This window comes from Ziziphus jujuba, chromosome 6 (assembly GCF_031755915.1).
Source record: "Ziziphus jujuba cultivar Dongzao chromosome 6, ASM3175591v1".
Lineage (NCBI taxonomy): Eukaryota > Viridiplantae > Streptophyta > Magnoliopsida > Rosales > Rhamnaceae > Ziziphus > Ziziphus jujuba.
This window is the reverse complement of record NC_083384.1, coordinates 27546734-27566678: the sequence shown is the minus strand read 5'-3', so window position 1 is coordinate 27566678 and position 19945 is coordinate 27546734. Positions and strand designations below refer to the sequence as shown.

Below are 19945 nucleotides of genomic sequence, written 5' to 3'. Positions count from 1 at the left end.
TATTGGTGACAGTTTTTTATAATATTGATAACAATTTTTTAAAAAATTATCGTTAATATTATGAAAAATCATCATCAATACTACGATTCTCATGCGGATTATCCTCATCATAAAATTTCTATATATATATATATATATATATATATAAATATATAAATATATTGTTATCCACGGATTTTAGCACGTGGCACATTTTATTCTTCCTTAACCCTTCTTTTTTCATCTACGAATGCTAACATTCTCATCCATTTCCGGCCTGACTTCATGTTATCATATCTTTCTGTGATCTATCTCTATAGATTTGGCCATATATTTCATATGCCTTATGGAAAGGCGATGTTTTAAACTTTTACAGTAAATATACCGTTTTGAAAGTGCTAGGACAGTTTCATGAAAACGGTACTTCACACCTTGAGAAAAGCTTCCAACTAGAATTAGGAAATAATAACTTTCAAAAAGCTCTTCTAAAAAAAAAAAAAAAAAAGTAGAAACAAAAACTATCTCAAATAGGTCAAATTACTATTCTTTTCTCTACCCATGTCCTCATTTAATCCCTTTGATGTTGTCACGTCGGGGCAGGATTTCAATTCATATAATATAAATGCTCTGATAAAGATTTATCTTCCAATCCATGCGATTAAATATAATCAAATCGTATGCTATCCAACAGTCATCCCAACCACCAAATAGCAAAATTGTATTACATGTAGATTTTAATTTGCTGGTTATTTACCAGCGTGAAAAGTGCCAAAGGGTTGGAAACACATTCACAAATATAATATGACTCATTTTATAGATTTGATTTAATATGGCAGTCACATGAATACAAATAAATAAATAAATAAATAATTTTATGTGAATTAAAGTATGGTTTTGCATTCATTGAATGAACTAAATTATTGAACTTTCCCATCCCATGTGTTAGCTCTCAGCCAGTTAGTCTCCCCTATTTATAGGAATACTCCCAGAGCTCCATAACTGCAAGAAAAAGCAAGAAGGGATATCCTATATCCATCTCTTAATTAGTAGCTTTTTCTACACCTACATTGCAGGTTTTATCCTGAGAAATTCAAAGCTATAAATCTTCAAAACAAAGAAGAAAATGGGTAGGGAGACAAATGTCCAAAGCAAAGAAGAAAATATTAATGGAGGAGGATTTTTTGACAAATATTCGACCACTGTCACTGATTTCGCAGCAGCTCCCACTAAACCACTCACAAAACAAGATCTCATTAATTACTTTGTCTCCGGATGCAAGCCCAAGGATCAATGGAGGTATTATTCTCTTATTATCATATGATAACTACTACTTTATGATACACATGAAATATTTACTTTATGATACGCATGAAATATTTGTGCATTAATTAACTTTGTTATATGTGATTATGAATGGACTGGAGCAGAATAGGTACAGAGCATGAGAAGTTTGGTTTTGAAGTGGAAACTTTACGTCCTATCAAATATGACCAAATAAAAGAATTGCTATATGGTATTGCTGAGAGATTTGGCTGGGATCCTATTATAGATGGTGGCAACATTTTTGCACTCAAAAAGGTAATTCCAAAATAGTAATATCACATGCATCAAAATACTTTTTAAATTTATTTATTAAATAATATATATTAAAATATTATTGTTGATATATTTAAATAAACTAACTATGAAAATATTAATTTTTAAATAGATAAATAAATTAAAAAATAAATCAATTAAATGCTATCATATAATCTGATACATTTTTTTATAAATATCATAATAAATCCAGAGTTATTATTCCAAAAATTTTCTTTTGTTTTTTTTTTTATTGAAAATAGGCAGGGCTGTTCCCCGAGAAAAAAAAAAATATCCGGATTAAAAACACTCTCATTTTTTTGTGGGAAAAAAAAAAAACAAACTCTCTTATTGAAGTAAACTAAATAGTTTTTGCATAAACTAAAAACAGCCACAAGTAGACTGTTTGTTGTGGCTTATAGCCTTATACTCTATTTTTCTTTTTCTTTTGTTCCTTTTGTAGTATTGATCAAGTTGATTTATTAATTAAAGATTATTATTATCATACATAAATTGCAAATCAGGGTCAACAATGCATATCACTAGAGGCTGGTGGTCAAATTGAGTTTGGAGGTGCACCTGTTGAAACTCTGCATCAAGCTTTCGCTGAGATTGATACACACATCTATCAAGTGAGTAATTGAAATTATTACTTTACATATCTATATATATATAATTTAGATTAACGTTTTTTCTTTTAAGAATTATATTTGTACTGATTAAACACCATAAGTAGCAATTATTTGTCACTCTCATACTTAGTCCTTGTGATTATGTACAGGTTAAAGAGGTGGCAAAAGACATGGGAATTGGATTTTTAGGGATAGGTTACAACCCCAAATGGAAGTATGAAGAAATACCTAAAATTCCCAAGGTACTAATTAATATCAATGTTCTCTGTTTTCAATTTAATTATTTATATGGTCATAGCCGTAAATATATATTAATAGCATGCTTGATTAATTAAGAATTGGCTTAATTATTTTGGGTCAGGAACGATATGAGGTTATGAGGCGCTTCTTCCCTAAAGTTGGAACGCTTGGAAACGATATGTTAGACCGTACCTGCAGTATCCAAGTGAGTTGAATTTCGCCCTTAAATGTGAAGTTAATCACATACATTCATTATTCAAGTAATAATTAGATAAGTACTCTATTTATTTTCCATAATAAGTTTAAATTCTCGGGGTTTACTGTTAGGTTAATTTGGACTACGGTTCTGAAGCTGACATGATCAAGAAACTTCGTGCTAGTCTTGCGTTGCAGCCTGTGAGAAATTTTGGTTCTTCCATTGATATTGTACATACATACATATATATATATATATATATACAATCATGATCAAATCAGGATGTCATAACTTTAATAACATGTGCATATTCCACCAATATTATTAAAGTTAAAATATACTGATCAAGTTAAATGGTTTTATTATCAAAACTTATTTTATTAGTTGTTAGACCGCTTTAATGTTTAAAATTTAAAAATACATTTATAGTTTTGCTTAAATAAAATTTTAAAACTTTACTAAATCCATATTAAACTATAAATGAATTTATAAATCAAAATCATTGAAGTGATCTAATAGTTAATAAACATGGTTGGTGATGCTAAAGCATTCAGGTAGATTTAATGTGAATTATATAATTTTTTTTTTCCCTGAATTCCATGCATGCAACTAAGTAAATCAGTTTCAAATTAATCAAACAGATAGCAACTGCTTTATTTGCAAATTCACCATTCACCGAGGGCAAGCCAAATGGTTATCTCAGCAAAAGAAGGTAGGTTTTTGGTCTTTCTCTTGCTCAATAATATTACTAATTTGCTCTTCCATGTGATAAGCTTCTACAATAATAATAAATAACAATAACGATTCATACATTTTTGCATGTAAAACAGCAAGATTTGGACTGAAACTGATGATTCTCGCACAGGCCTGCTTCCTTTTGTTTTTGATGAGTCATTTGGGTAAGTTTCAATATACATCATTTTTTTTTTAATCTTTTTTTTTTGGGTATATTAATTCAACGTACATATTGATTAGCAGGAAAACATTGTTATAATATTTTAATTACCATGTTGTAGTATTCTACTAATGTTATATGCTACTTATACGCAGATTTGAGAAGTTTGTGGATTATGCACTTGATGTTCCAATGATCTATGTTCGTAGGAAAAATAACCATATTTTATGCGATGGAAAAACATTCCGGGTTTGGATCCATATATAGATATTCCTAATCCTCTTACATTATCAAGCTAATAATAATTAGTCTGAGAGATTAATTATCATATATAATACGCGGAACCTGTATTCTTCTGCAGGATTTCATGGAAGGAAAACTTGATTGTTTGCCTGGTGAATTTCCAACCATCAATGATTGGAATTACCATTTGGGAACAATATATACTGAGGTATATCACAAGCATTAATTTATTTCCTTTTTATTTTTGTTTGCCCTGTTTCTGTTCCTCTGTTTCAAGAAAAAAGAGCAACTAGTACTCTTATATAAATTTGATGTTTTTTAATCTTTGGTGCAATATTATTCAGGTTAGGTTTAGGAGATACCTGGAGATGAGAGGTGCTGATGCAGGGCCAATAAGCTTTTTATATGCTTTGCCAGCTTTTTGGGTAAATTGCCTTATTTTGATCAACATTATTATTACTTTTTTGCCAACTCCTAAATTATCTTATATTTCTTTCTCTAAAATCTTTCTCACCCTATTAACTTTCCAGTTAATTCTGAAAATTTCAATCTTGATTTCATTTGAATTGTTAGGTGGGTTTACTATACGATGAAACCTCACTGCAAAATGTTGTGGACATGATAGCTGATTGGACCCAGGAAGAAAGGCAGATGTTGAGGGTTGAGGTAATATATATATATATATATATTATTAGTTAGGCTCAAATATTTGAATAATATGTGATTTAGATTGAGAATTCAATTGGGTCAGAATCCAATGAATCTAATTTTAAAACAAAATACCACTTTGATTTTAGGTGCCTAGGACTGGTTTAAAGACTCCATTTAGAGGTGGATTGCTAAGGGAGGTTGCTGAAGTTATTGTTAAGTGGGCAAAGGTGAGGAAATTAGGTTGCCTAAAGAGGCTGAAAGCTTTTGCTTTTGTTGTTGGCGAAGTAAAGACATATATATATATAATCACTCTGTGGTAAGGAAGGTGAAGGTCCTGATCAAATATATATATATTTAAATTTTTTGCAGGAAGGCTTGAAAAGAAGAGGATTAAAGGAATCAATGTTCCTAGATGAGATTGAAGAAATTGCAAAAACAGGTACAAATGTATACATATAAAAATTTGATATGGTCAGGATTTTATGAGAGATTTATAAAAACCTTTTATATATAACATTGTTTAGTTGACATAGTTTGCTGGATATAATGTTTTTATCATAAAGTCTTTATCGTATGCTTTGTATATCAGATCCATATATATATATATATATATATAACTTCTTCTAGAAGAAATCCTTTGTATAAGTTAAATAAAGTCATATAGATTTTGTACGCTTTGAATGCCTAATGGATGCATATGTATGTATGTTAGCTAGGAGTTGGATTCTTATATGACACTTATGCAGGTGAAACAAGGGCCGAGAAGCTTTTGAAAATGTATCATGGAAAATGGGAAGAAAATGTTGATAAGGTATATGAACATGAGGAACTACTCTATTGATGATTTATCAATTATTTCTCTGTATTTTATACGATGGGAAAAAACAGTAGCTTATAAAATAATATTGCAAATGACGACTTATGTAAAAGTGAACTCTTTGAAGAGCAACACGGTCAACTATTAAGTTAGAAATATGTCATTGAGCTAAATATTTGCTGGAGTTGGTCCATATGGACGACGGCACAATAAATGTGTTTGTTAGTTGTACGCAAATTGAGTTTTATCTCTTTGGTTATGTATTTTTGTTTACAGTAATAGAGGAATTTTCAGTTTGGCATTTTGAATATGGTTTGTAGGTTTATCTATTTATCTATGTTTTTTTTTTTTTTTTTTTTTTTTTTGGGGACGTATGGTTTGTAAGGTTAGGAATACCCACTTTCAGTATTGATTAATGGTTATTATCATTTGGATTTTTCCAAAAAAGACACTACACTGCACTCATTAATTTGGAATTAATTTTGGTTTCTTAATTAATTTATTTAAATGTTTTTATGTTGGAGTAGTTAAGTTAAAGATAAATAGTGAAAAAATTTTATCTACATTTTAAATTATTTAAGAAAATAATCCAATATAAAATAAATAACGTGAAATCTATCAAAATGCTTATCAGTATCATTATTCTATTGATTTATATTTTATTATACTTATACATATTTAAATTATTTTAATTTTTCAATCAATAATTCATAATTTTTTGGTCTAAATGACAAATATTATTGGCAAAAACCAGAAAATAACATATTACTTTTTTAAAAAAAATAAATAACATATTACCTTACTATATCATTTTGATAAATTAACTATAACATTAGTTTTTTCTTTTTTTTATTAGGTAAATCATAACATTAGTTTCTTGGTACTTCAGCATTCCTCATATAAAATTAAAGAAAGTTGCATCAAAGAGATTGTTGGAGACCTCCAAAATAATAAATAATTGGTCCAAGGGACTTTAATGAAAAACCGAATATAAAAATTCAGAAGTAGAACAGTAATAATTTATCTAGAGGACGCCACCACAAAAAGAAAAAAAGAAAAAGAAAAAGAAAAAAAGTTAAAAAAAGGCCTCTGGGCCTTTACCAACTCCCCCGCAAGAGGCCGTAATAATACACCCCTGCTACTTTAGGCCCAAAAAATAAAATAAAATAAATAAAGGTCCACCAATTATTTAAATGCCAGATATAAGAATGTCCAAGGATTAGGACGGGATTAAAAAAGAAATTTTTTATTCCGTTTTTGCAGTTTTTTCTATTTCTTTAAATGGGAATAGAAATTTTCCAATTGGAAATGGAACGGATCGGTTTTTTTCATTTTTTTTTTTTTATAATTGATATAATTTTTTTTAGAAATTTATGTAAATTTTTTTTTAATAAAATATAAATAAAATGATTAAAATACAATAAAAATATAATAAAATACATAAAGATGATGTTGGCAGTCTATCGATATGTTTGAAAATGACTAAATATTTATTATAAAGTATTTATAATTTCATTGAATATAAATATTTTTATAATTTCATTAAATATTTTTATTAGGGATCATAAAATTATTTAGTCACAACTAGAAAAAAAATAATAAATATTTTTATTTATATATAAAAAATAATACAATGAAATTATAAAATATATATATATATATATATCGGGCTGAATTTAAACCAAGGGTTTTATTCTCTGATTCCAATCGTCTCCGATTTGGTTTTTAAACGTTTGTTCTAAATTGGTCCCATAATCCTGATGTTTCGGGAAAAGCCCCACACCCCCTCCCCCCCTGCGCGCGCGAGCGTTAAGGGCCGTGCACCATGGATATTGGATTGGTCGGGGCAAATTAATTTCAACTTTTTAAACCTCAACAGTAGAAGATATTAAGAAATTATTATAGGGTTAGAAATGTTTAATTGTTTATTCGCACTTTTAGGAGTGCTATAGTCTTGCGCAGTTGATAATATAATTATTATATTATGTTGGACATTTAATGACATTAAAAATATCAAAGGTTAGCTTGTCTAACTATGTATTAGTATTTTTCAGCAAAAAAAGTTACTATATTTTAGTGTTAAATTGTTTATTAAAGTGACACATTCAACATTTAATACATTAATGCATTCTCTTTTTTTTTTGGGGAAAAATATACTCCTAAAAGATCATTAAATTTTTTTTATTTGGAAATAAGGAATCATTACTCTATATAATATATATTTTCCTATTATGATATGCAATGAGATTTATGATATAAACAAACATGGACAGCAAAGACACATTTAAGAAAATATGTAAATTGACATGTGATGAGGAAAATAGTTAATAATTTCTGCACTGTATGATTCTGGTAGGTGGCTGTGAGCATAGTTGGTTATATACATAGCGACCAAAAAAATAAATAAAAATAAATAAATAAAACAATTTTTATGACCAAATTGCAAATCAAATAAAAAGAGTGTTAAGAGAAGAATAAAATATTTTTCTTATATAATTTTATTTTTATAAGTATTTTCCTCTTAATTTTTATCGAGAAAAACCAAAAAAGAAAAAAAAAGAAAAAAAAGAAAGAAAGAGAAATGGCTATTATGGCAATGATTTTTCAAAAGCCCTTCGCTTTGGGAAGTGATTTCCCAAAAAAAACAAAAAAAAAAATCGTTGAAGGGGTAATTTTCTAACAAAAAAATGTTTCTAATGTTTCAAAAGCCAGGATATCATTGAGCTGAAGCATCTTTAGCGGACTGCCCGACCGAGATATGTGGTCATTTTGGGATAACAGAAGAACGTGTCTAACGAATCCATTATACTTTATGTGTCAACCATGTTTCGCGGAACTAGCAATCCCACCAAGGCTCCAAAGTTACAAAGCGTTTTTTATTTTAATCATTTTAATATCACTTAAAAACTACCTCTAAACAAATGAAAAGAAGTGGAAAGCAAGAATAAAATTTTGGATTTTAACAAAATATTTAGAATTTTTTTTTTATTATATTGATTTTTCCTAAATAAAAAAAAAAAAAAAGTAAATCGGAATTAGATGAATTATAATGAAAGAAACGTGTGGATGTGGGAGAGGGGAAGAGTCAAAAAAAAAAAAAAAAAAAAATAATAATAATAATAAATAAATAAAATAAAATAAAACAAAACTAAACTTTCAAGTATGTGTGGGCCGTGTGGCTGCTTGAGCCGGCAGTCGGACCACACGGCGTTTCACGAAGTTTTTCTCCAGCTATCCTTTTCCTGACTTTATATTATATTCTTTTTTTGGACAAATGTTTTATTCTTTTTTTTTTTGGGTAATAAAAGTGTGAAATTAATACAGTAAATTTATACATATATATATATATATATATATATATATAAAAGAATTTTTTATTAAGAAATACTTATAAGATAAAAGAATTTATAAAATAAATGCTAAGACTTGTTACATTTTGTTTATTATTTTGGATTTGATATCAAAAATTAATTATTACATGATAAAGGTTATTACATCTTATTTACGATTTTAAATTGGAATCCAAATATTAATTATTACTTAAATGGGTAAATTTTTCTCGTGTAAATATTTTAATTTAATTGTTTTTTTAAAGGAAGCACTCTGGTTTAATTGAACTAGAATTTTTAATAAAAGATTTACTTTATATAATATAGAGAGAGAATTGTTCTATTGGGAACATATAATATAAAAAAAAAAGTCATTCTATTGGGATGTATTTTCAACATAAAATGAAGACCTAAAATATATCAAAAGTTGAAGATTTATTCACTTAATAAGTCAATATTAAAAACACTAATTAGATAAATAATAATATTTTAATATTTACCGCATTTTTAGATACCTAATAAAGTAAAATTATGTGACCAACAAATAAAATATATACACACATATATATCTTTTTGTGGTTTAGTTTTATTCCCACTTACATGTTTTGGTAATTATATTAAATTATATAATTATATTATAAGTGTGGCTATCATTATTATTAAGTTTATTAAAGAATAAAAAAATAAAAACAAAACAAATTTAATTTTCTGCAAGTTTGACCGCTATAAGGTTCTGCATGGATCGCATGGAATAGATTATTAATTGAACTTTCCATGTGTTAGCTATCTATAGGATTAAGCAAGCACAACCACTTTCCCAATTATAAGAATACCCTGAAAGCCTCCATTTTTAAGCATCAAAAGTGCCATCTGTCTTAATTATTAGATTCCTCATACCCCCCCACTCACCAAAAAATAAATAAATAAAAAGCCTTCTTCAATCCCCAACTAATTGCAGGTTTCTCCTTACAATTCCAAGCAATCCACCTTCAAAACGAAGAAGAAAATGGTTCGGGAGACAAATATTCAAGACAGAGAAGAAGAAAATGAAGGTGGAAGCACTAACACTGGTATTGCAGCTCCTGCAGCAAAACAACTCACAAAAGGAGATCTTATTGATTACTTTGTTTCTGGATGCAAGCCCAAGGATCGATGGAGGTATTTTTATAATTGTATTTTTTGGGGCTAATTTCATCCATATTTTTAAATTTGATTTAAATACAATTTAATATATTAGCAATTCTTATATATATATATATATACATACTGTCTTCTGATAACTACTAATATCTAATCATATACATGCAATATCTGTGCATTGACTTTGTTGTATGTATTTGGATGAAATTGAGCAGAATAGGTACAGAGCATGAGAAGTTTGGATTTGAATTGGAAACTTTAAGACCTATCAACTATGAACAAATAAAAAGGTTGCTATATGGTATTGCTGAGAAATTTGGCTGGGATCCAGTAATGGATGGTGACAATATTTTAGGACTCGAAAAGGTAAATCTAAACTTTATACATTGGAAATGCATGGGAGATTTTACTCTCCGGAACTTTTGACTTCTATAATCAATTAAATCTGGCAATACACATATATATATATATATACATATATATATTTATTAGTAGTTTCAGCAAAAATATATCTATATATATATATATATTTATTAGTTAGAGGAGATTAAGATTTGAGAACTTAACCTGCTGGAGAAATTGAACTGGCATAGAAGATTAAGACAGGCGGCGGCATTCTTAAATAAGGAACAAAGAAAAAAAAATAAAGAAAAAAAGAAGGAGAAAATAGATCTTCTAAATGCTAGACCTAATTAGGTTTGCCACAGACAAGGTTCCTTAATATTTTAATTAATAAAGTTAAAAATGGGCTCTTTTAAAACTTGAATAACTTGTATGGGCTACAAATAAAGAAAACTAATTTGGGCTGGTCCAAATACACAATTACATTAACCAACATTAAAAAAAGAAAAAGACTTTTTTTTTTTAAATAAAATGAAAAAAAAGGACTTAGAAAATATATCTTTATTATACATTAAAAGAAACAACAAAGTTGGTTCACTTTCATTAAAAAAAAGAAGAAGTTTGGTTCACTTTTAAAAATAAAATATCAGAAAACTATTAATTTCTAAAAATTAGTATTTATGTTTGAAAATTTTACGAAATGAATAGACTAAATACTTTAAAAAAAACAATTCTTTTGTTTTTAATTTATTTTTATAAAAATTACATTAAACTATTTCAAAAAACATAATTGTATTGTATGAATTTTCAATTATAACAATAAAATTAAGGCTTCTAAATGTAATAAAATTAAGAAATTTAATAGTAAATAGGGTTGAAGTATTTTTAATCATACTAACTAGTGCAATTTTATCTATTTACATTACTTTCTAAAGTTTATTATACATTATCAATTGTAGTTCTGGCATTTAAAGAATTATTTGAATAAAAAAAAACCTAAAATGTATTTCATATGTATTTCTTATTTCCTTTTTTTTTCCTTTTTGAAATTTCCATCAATATTTTTATAAAATTAGACTTGCATTGTTTCATTTGAAACCATTATTTTTTTTTCTCACCTATTAAAAAAATTGAAGCTACCAGTCTTATCTTTCTAAAGCAAATACATATATATAGTTTGTGTCTACTAAGTGGTATTTTAAATTATGCTGGGCATTACTGTCCTATTATCGCCTAATACGATACAGTTGCTGACATTCTATCATTAATAATATGAAGCTCATGTCAAGCATAATCTAGGCAATGACATCCAATAAAATAAAATGACATATTATACATATAGTTTTTTCACTTTTTGTATAAACTAATTAATTGTTGGCCAAATATTTTGATTAAAGATTATACTGTTATTGTTATTATTATTATTATTATTATGATAACTTTTCAATGCACATCAGGGTCAGCAAAGCATATCGCTGGAGCCTGGTGGTCAAAATGAGTTTGGAGGTGCACCTGTTGAAACTCTGCATCAAGCTCGTGATGAGATTGATACACACATCTATCAGGTTAATAATATATGTGTTGTTAGAAAACATACTCTAAAATCATTTTAGTGGAAAATAAAATGCATACATCCTTCATTCATAATTGCTCTATTAATTAAATTAACTCTTAAATATTTTAATACAGTTTAAATATAAGCTAGGCCAAGATCTTTATCAAGTAATAATCTTTATCATTCTCCACCACAAAAAAAAAAAAAAAAAAAATAGAAAAAAATCATAATAATGATGATAATAATAATAATAAAAAAACTGTATTATTAGATAGATAGAACATGGATAGCTAATTGATAATATTACTCTTTTAATTAATTATCCAAATATATGTATATATATATATATATATATATGTATATATTAAATAAGTGGACCATCTAAATAAATGTTTGGTACATATATATATATACAGATTATTATTTTTTTTTTTAGGAATTATTTTGTACTGGCGTTTTTTTGTTGCTCATTCTTCGTATTTAACCTGGTTTATATATATAGATTAAGGAGGTGGCAAAAGACATGGGAATTGGATTTTTAGGGATGGGTTACGATCCCAAATGGAAGAACGAAGAGATACCAAGAGTTCCCAAGGTACTAATTAATGTCAATGTTATTTGTTTTCTAATTTAATTTTTATGGACCTAGTAGCTAGTACATATTAAATAGTATGCTTAATTTAAGAAGTGGCTATATATCTCTGTTAACATTAACTTTGAGTATTTTAACATATTATATACATCACATGTATTCTAATTAATTGAACTCCATTTCTTATCAGGGGTTTGGTCAGTCTTCTTGGAATATTGGAACAAGCTAGCTGGCTAATTATTATACTCTGCTTTAACATCTACACTTGTCTATATATTTCTAGAGAAAAATAGCAAGCTCTTAATTACAAACTATATTCCCATATATAAAATAAAATTTGGATTTTTTTTTTTCTTTTTGTGGGATAAATTAACCGTCGGAGCTTGGATATGAGTCTGATCGAATTATTTTGGGCCAGGAACGATATGAGATTTTGAGGAACTTCTTACCTAAAGTTGGAAGACTTGGACTTGATATGTTATACCGTATGTGCAGTATTCAGGTGTGTTTGAATTTTGCATCACTCGGTGAGGTTGATCACATCATTTTTTTCAAAGTAACAATAGAGTAAAGGCCAATAGTTTTTCCATAAAATTAAATGAGGTTGCTATATATATAGGTTAATTTGGACTACGGTTCTGAAGCTGACATGATCAAGAAACTCCGTGCTAGTCTTGCTTTGCAACCTGTGAGAAGCTCTGATCCTTCTATTAATATATATATATATATATATATATGGTTATTCATTTATTTAGTTTTATTGAGGATTGATCTTGGACAAAATTTTAGTACAGGATTCACATTCATGCAATTATATGTTGCTGTTAATTATTCAGCTTTTAAATGTTTATATGCACCTTTAAATGCAAGAAATGTGGCTTCCAGGACCTAGAGAAGAGAATTTATATAATATATATATATACATGCATGTGTGTGTGTGCACTCTTGAATTTTTTTTTAATTTTAATTTTTTATCATCCTGAATTCCATGAATGCAATAGCTATAGCTCATGAATGAGTTTCAAATTTACCAAACAGATAGCAACTGCTTTATTTGCAAATTCACCATTCGCTGAGGGCAAGCCAAATGGTTATCTCAGCAAAAGAAGGTTGCCCCTTTTGGTCTTTCTCTTGCTCAACAGTATCAATTTGCTTTTCCATTTGATGAAGCTTCTACAATAATAATAAATTAAGAATTAAAATTAATATTTTTGTATGTAAAACAGCCAGGTTTGGATGGAATTTGATGATTCTCGAACGGGTATGCTCCATTTTGTTTTTGATGACTCATTTGGGTAAGTTCAATATATATTTATTTGTTACGCCCTTGTTTAAAAAATGTCAAAATTTTAAAAAAAATTAATTTTCAAAATTTAATTTTTTAGAAATGAATCTTTCTCATATTATGTTCAGTAAGTAATAGAAAATTTAAAATTTATAAATAATTAAATTTAATATTATGTAATAAATTAAGAATCAATTAATATTTTAATAAATTCTAAATTTATTTTCTTTGGAATTTTTAAAATAACATTTTTATTGGTGAGTACAATTTTCTCATCTATTTTTCTATATTGATGGGAATCTAATTTCCAAAACTATATTTTTCCACTTCCAAATAAATAGTAAAAAAAAAAAAAAAATCATTACATGAGAATTAGATTTCTATAAACTTTACCTTTATTTAAGTGTCTATTTGGCAGAGTTTTTTTAGGTCAAAAGCTCTATTTGAGGGTTAAAAGATTTTTTGTTAAAAAATAAAGATGTTTGGCAAAAGTCAACAAGCACTTGTTGACAAAAAAAAATAACTTTTTTAAGCTGTTTTAGAGAAGTTCAAATTTTGTGTTTTTCTAAAAAAACTCTTCTTTTAGCTTTTATGGAAACTTAATGGGTATTTAATTTAGTTTTTTTAGCTTATATGGAAATTTATTTAGTATTTAATGCAACTTTTTTACTTACAATAAAACATTTATTAACTTTTTCATAAAAGTTCTTTTTCAAAAAGATCTATTATGTATGATCCTAAATGCGGACTTAAAAGGAAGCTAATTAACAACGCCAAATAAATGAAGACAAAAAAAAAAAAAAAAAAAAAACCTTAAAATTTCTTTTTGCAGCCAAAAGACAAAACTATAATTTTACAACATTATTATAAATATATATTTTACCATGTTGAATTAATGTTTTATGCTATTCATAAGTCATAACTTGTTTGATATTATAGATTTGAGACATTTGTGGATTATGCACTTGATGTTCCAATGCTCTTTGTTCGTAGACAAAATAAGCACATTTTATGTGATGGAAAAACTTTCCGGGTATGCATTTATATATCTTCTTAATCCTTCCACTTCAATCGCATAACAAATTAGTCTGAGAGATTCATTGCCCTTTGTGTAATACTATCTTCTGTAGGATTTCATGGAAGGAAAACTTGATTGTTTGCCAGGTGAATTTCCAACCATGGATGATTGGAATTACCACTTGGGAACAATATTTACGGAGGTATATCACAAGTATTACATGTATTATATATAAAAATCTATTCAGGATCATTCAAGATAACGTTATGCAACATGCTTTATGACTGTAATGTCCTACAACATATTGAATAACGTTTTTTAAATGATTCCGTATAATTTTCGTGGATGACAGTGATTAATTATATATATTATATAAAAAAGTTATCATCGGGAAACAGATGCTTGAATATTTGTATATCCGACCTTCTTCGCTTTTTTTTTTTTTTTTTTTCCCTTTATTATTTTTATTTGTCCTTGTTATAAGAAAAACAATGATAGTACTCTTATATAAATTTGTGATGTTTTAACCTTTGGTGCAATAATATATACAGGTTAGGTTTAGGAAATACCTGGAGATGAGAGGTGCGGATACAGGACCAATAGGCACATTATATGCTTTGCCAGCTTTTTGGGTAAATGCCCTATTTTGATCAACATTATTTCTTATTAGCCGTAGATCCTAAATTATCTCTAAAATCTTTCTTACCCTATTTCCCAGTTAGTCTGAAATTTTAAATCTTGATTTCAATTATATTTTGTAAGGTGGGTTTACTATATGATGAGACTTCATTGCAAAATGTTGTGGACATGATTGCTGATTGGACTCAGGAAGAAAGGCAGATGTTGAGAGTTGAGGTAATATGATATTAATCAGCGAGAAATATTTTAATTATATGTGATTGATAAATTAATCTAATAGGAGAACAAAATATAATCTTTATTTTAGGCCCCTAAGACTGGTTTAAAGACTCCATTTAGAGGTGGAATGCTAAGGGACGTTGCTGAAGCTGTTGTCAAATGGGCAAAGGTGAGGCAATGAGGCTACCTAAAGAGACCATGACTGCTTTTATTTGCTTTTGTTGCGGAAGGAGTCGAGACATTTATCTATATATATATATATACACACGCAAACACATTTTTTGCTTATTGCAGGAAGGCTTGGAAAGAAGAGGATTAAAGGAATCAGCGTACCTGGATGAGATCGAAGAAATTGCAAAAACAGGTATATATTTTTGTGTAGATTTATTCTACTAGGCGATATCAGGTGTTGAATTTATTTATAAGAAATTGATTATCGAACGATGTAAGCTTTCAAATGTTGTCTAGTAAAATATTACAGTGTACAGTGGTTTACTAGTGGGAACATTTTGAAATTTTAAATGATAAATGTGTCATATCAATTAATAATTTAAAATAAAAATTCTAATTAGATAAGTGATAAAGTTTAAAAATTATCACATGAATAAATGTTCAATATAAAATGGGAAATATTGTTTCCAATATATTAAAACTATTATTATATATATAACTTATCCTATAAGAAATCCTTAATATAAGTTAAATAAGGTCTTTAATTAGTTTTTGTATGCATTGGAGGGGTGAAATGGATATGTATATGCATATGTATGCATGTACATATATACGTCTGTCTGTGTATATATTATATATATATATATATATATATATGTTAGCTAAGAGTTGTGCTGTTATATGACATTTATGGCAGGTGAGACAAGGGCTGAGAAGCTTTTGAAATTATATCATGAAGAGTGGGAACAAAATGTTGATAATGTATACAAACATGAAGAACTACTCTTATGAAGATATGTGAATGTGTGTTTTATATATGGAAAAAACATTTTATTAAAGAAAATAATGATGTTACACCACAACAAATAAAAAATAAATAAAAAAAAAAAGGAAAAATGGTGACTGAATTTAAAGGTTGATTATTTGGAAAGCAACACCGTCAATTATTTAAATTGATGCAAATTACGGAGAGCCAAAATTTGCTAGAGATGATCCATATATGGATGACACTACAGCGAATACGTGTTGGTAGTTGTAAGCAAACTGAGTTCTATCTCTTTGCCTGATGTGTTATTGTTCACATTAATAGATAAATGAGTTTTTAATATGGCTTTTTGAATATGCATGGTTTGTAAGGTTAGGATATGAACTTTAAACATTCTATTGGAAATATTGTTGTTTTTATTTTTGGGGTTACACATAAAGAAGCTATGTCATTGAGTAATTTTCGACACTGCACCCATTGAGTTGGGGTTCTAATTATTTAAATGATTTTATTTTGGAGTAATAATGGAGTTGATTGAGGAATTACTGAATATTTGTTTATTTATTTATTTATTTACATTTTTGAATTATTTGAGAAGATAATTAAATATATAAAATTAAAGAAAAATTTGGGATAATGAAATATATAAAATTAAAGAAAAAGTTGGCTAAAATCTTAAAAAGTTATGGGTCTTCCAACTACGGATAGACAAAATCCAATCCAATCTATTTAAACCGACCAATTCAATCCATTTTTAGCGGTTTGGATTGGATTTTTTATATAAATGAATTGCATTGAGTTCAAAATATCATAAATTTTATGGATTAGATTGGTTATTGAATTGGAAGTACAAACCTAATCCAACCTAATATAATCCAAATTATATATTATATGATTAAAAATTATATATTTTGTATTTTTTTTTATTTTTATATATTAATTTTTAATATATATTTTTTAACATATCTCCAAATGAAATGAAACCCTAAACAACTGCCTTATCATTATGTTGCATTGCTGCCGCCACCACCACCATAACCATTAACCAAGTTTCAACTATCACAGCCATCAAAATTCATGGCACAACAAGCTATCAGCTATTGCTCATTTTTCATTTCTTTGCTTCAATACTCAGCTATCAATTGCCCATTCTTCATTCTCTGCTTCAAGACTCACGGCAGCTTCACAAGCAACACTCATTCTTTGCTTCAATACTCGGCATCAGCTTGCTGTTCTTTCTCAGCTTCAAGACCTATGGCAGATTCACAAGCAATACTTATTGTTTGCTTCAATACTCGACATCAAGTTGTTGTTCCAAACCGATTAGCCAATTCAAACCAAACCGATCATAAATTGTTTAGATTGGTTTAAATTTAAAATTTCAATGGTTTGGATTGAATTCTTCTATTAGGTAAACCAAAAGTATAGATTGGATTATATTTTAGTTCAAAATCGAACCAACCCAATCCATGCCCATCAAAACTCATGGCACAACAAGCTATCAGCTGCTACTCATTTTTCATTTCTTTGCTTCATACTCAGCTATCAGTTGCTCATTCTTCATTCTCTGCTTCAAAACTCACGGCAGCTTCACAAGCAATACTCATTCTTTGCTTCAATACTCGGCATCAACTTGCTGTTCTTTCTCAGCTTCAAAACTCACGGCAGCTTCACAAGCAATACTCATTATTTGCTTCAATAATCGACATCAGCTTGTTGTTCCAAACCAATTAGCCAATCCAAACTAAACCGATCATAAATAGTTTAGATTGGTTTGGATTTAAAATTTCAATGGTTTAAATTGAATTCTTCTATTAGGTAAACCAAAAGTATAAATTGGATTATATTTTGGTTCAAAGTCGAATCAACTCAATTCATGCCCACCACTACTTCCAACCTTAACCAACTCCCAAAAAAAGGCCCTAGTATTTTACACAGCTAACTTTTTTTTTTCTTTTTTTCTTTTTTTTTTATTTTTTTGCTATGCCCGCGCCCCCCCCCCCCTAGGACTCGCACCCAATGTCTACTGGCCAGGCTGTGGTGTGCTAACCACTGAGCTCCCACGCGAGTCTATTTTACACATCTACTTGCCTCCATCAATTTTATTTTATTAATTATTATTTTCATATTATATTTGATACAATCATATTTTTTGGGTAAAAACATTGATATATCAATTGTTCTCTGTCCAAGATATCTTTTTGAGTGAATGGTTCCTATGATCACAAGATAGTATGGATATAAAAATTTTAAGAAAATTATTGAAAAGTGTGAGGTGTCATAATTATTGAAGTCTGCCATACATTTTTTTTTTTGGGGTCATTTTTTTAATAATATTTCCTATTTTTAAAGAAATACAATAATAAATTACTAAAAACAAAAAATACCTACAAGAAAAGAGAAAAACTTGTTTAGGACGGTTGCTCCACCGAACTGTCCTAATATTTTTATATAATCTTATCTAATATCATAAGATTTGGTTGGATCTGGTTTTGGGTCTTAAAAAAAAAAAAACAAAACAAAAAGAAAATCATAAGATTTAGATTTGGTTAAAGGTTTATATTTTTATGGGTTATCACTAGTTCTTACCATGGCTTCCTCTTTAATCATCAATCACATGTGAAGTCTACAATATCTATTTGGTGCCATGGCTTAAAAAAATTTAGTTAGAAACGTTTGCACGTGCGAAGTGTAAATAACATAAAAAAATATAAATAAATAAATAAAGAGTTGCTGGCTCTGGGTTGCAGCTTGTTAGAGGATGATGATTGGGAAAGGAAAAAATTAAAGACAAAAAACCAAAGAAGAAAAATAAAAATAGATTTTGTCCATGGGTATAGATTTTTGACAAAATGAATAAAAATCAAAGAGATTAGACAAAGAAAGAAGAGAGACCAACAAACCAGGTGGCACACCAATCCTCACATGGTTCTTCTATTTTTGTTCTCTACCTTTAGATTTTTGTGCTTGTCACTAATCACCAATTAAGTCTCACAACTCTCATTTGGGATTAGACTTCTCTCCATGGAAAGGCTTCCATGTGAGAGGTTACTAACGAAGGGTTAGTGGAATGCACTGACAGTGGTTTCCTACTGGAAAATATTGTGCAGTGGTTTGTTTGTCTTCTTGCAAGTGAAGATTTCAGTGAACAAGGTTTGGTGCAAACATTGAATGTCATAGAATGACTTCAGAAGAAGATCAAAATGGAGAGGTGGGAGGCTTTCCACAGCTAGAGCTCAAGGCAGATGTTGCAGAGGCAACAAGAAAATCAAACCTGACATTGGTAGGAAAGATCATTTCTACCAAATCCCTAAAGACAACCTCGGTTCAAGCGATCACATGGCGATTATGGTTCACCCAAGAACTGGTAAGTGTAGATCAATTAAACCTAAACACCTTCCTGTTCACTTTCACTAAAGCAGCAGATAGGTCAAGGATTTGGAACCGAAGACCTTGGACATTCAATGGAGCTCATTTAGCTCTTAAGGAGTGGAATCCACAGATGTCTTTTAGAGACTTCGATTTCTCATCCTTTACATTTTGGATCCAAATCCATGGACTATCACTCCAATTTTTAAATAAAGACAACGCTTTCAAAATTAGGAGTTTGTTTAGGAAGGTTTTATGTTGCGAAAATTCTTCTACAAAAAGTGGGTTGGGC

At 28.5% G+C, this 19945-nt stretch overlaps 2 protein-coding genes across 2 annotated transcripts; both read left to right on the top strand.

The window, feature by feature from the left end:
* The first annotated feature begins 1032 nt into the window (after nt 1-1032).
* On the top strand, nt 1033-5521 carry LOC107429881 (glutamate--cysteine ligase, chloroplastic-like). Its single transcript, XM_048464176.2, has 15 exons — nt 1033-1275; nt 1407-1557; nt 2079-2186; nt 2336-2428; nt 2548-2631; nt 2754-2822; nt 3264-3334; nt 3453-3521; nt 3673-3766; nt 3879-3968; nt 4105-4185; nt 4334-4426; nt 4558-4638; nt 4781-4850; nt 5158-5521. Exons 1-15 carry the CDS (start codon nt 1103-1105, stop codon nt 5250-5252), a joined length of 1422 nt encoding a protein of 473 aa, XP_048320133.2. The 5' UTR covers nt 1033-1102; the 3' UTR covers nt 5253-5521.
* Nucleotides 5522-9353: 3832 nt separating this feature from the next.
* Nucleotides 9354-16624, top strand: LOC112488868 (glutamate--cysteine ligase, chloroplastic-like). The gene is made up of 15 exons (XM_048464028.2): nt 9354-9715; nt 9913-10063; nt 11497-11604; nt 12097-12189; nt 12605-12688; nt 12806-12874; nt 13225-13295; nt 13413-13481; nt 14411-14504; nt 14602-14691; nt 15041-15121; nt 15252-15344; nt 15436-15516; nt 15642-15711; nt 16216-16624. The coding sequence occupies exons 1-15, from the start codon at nt 9564-9566 to the stop codon at nt 16308-16310; spliced, it is 1401 nt and encodes a 466-aa protein (XP_048319985.2). The 5' UTR covers nt 9354-9563; the 3' UTR covers nt 16311-16624.
* The last annotated feature ends 3321 nt before the right edge of the window (nt 16625-19945 follow it).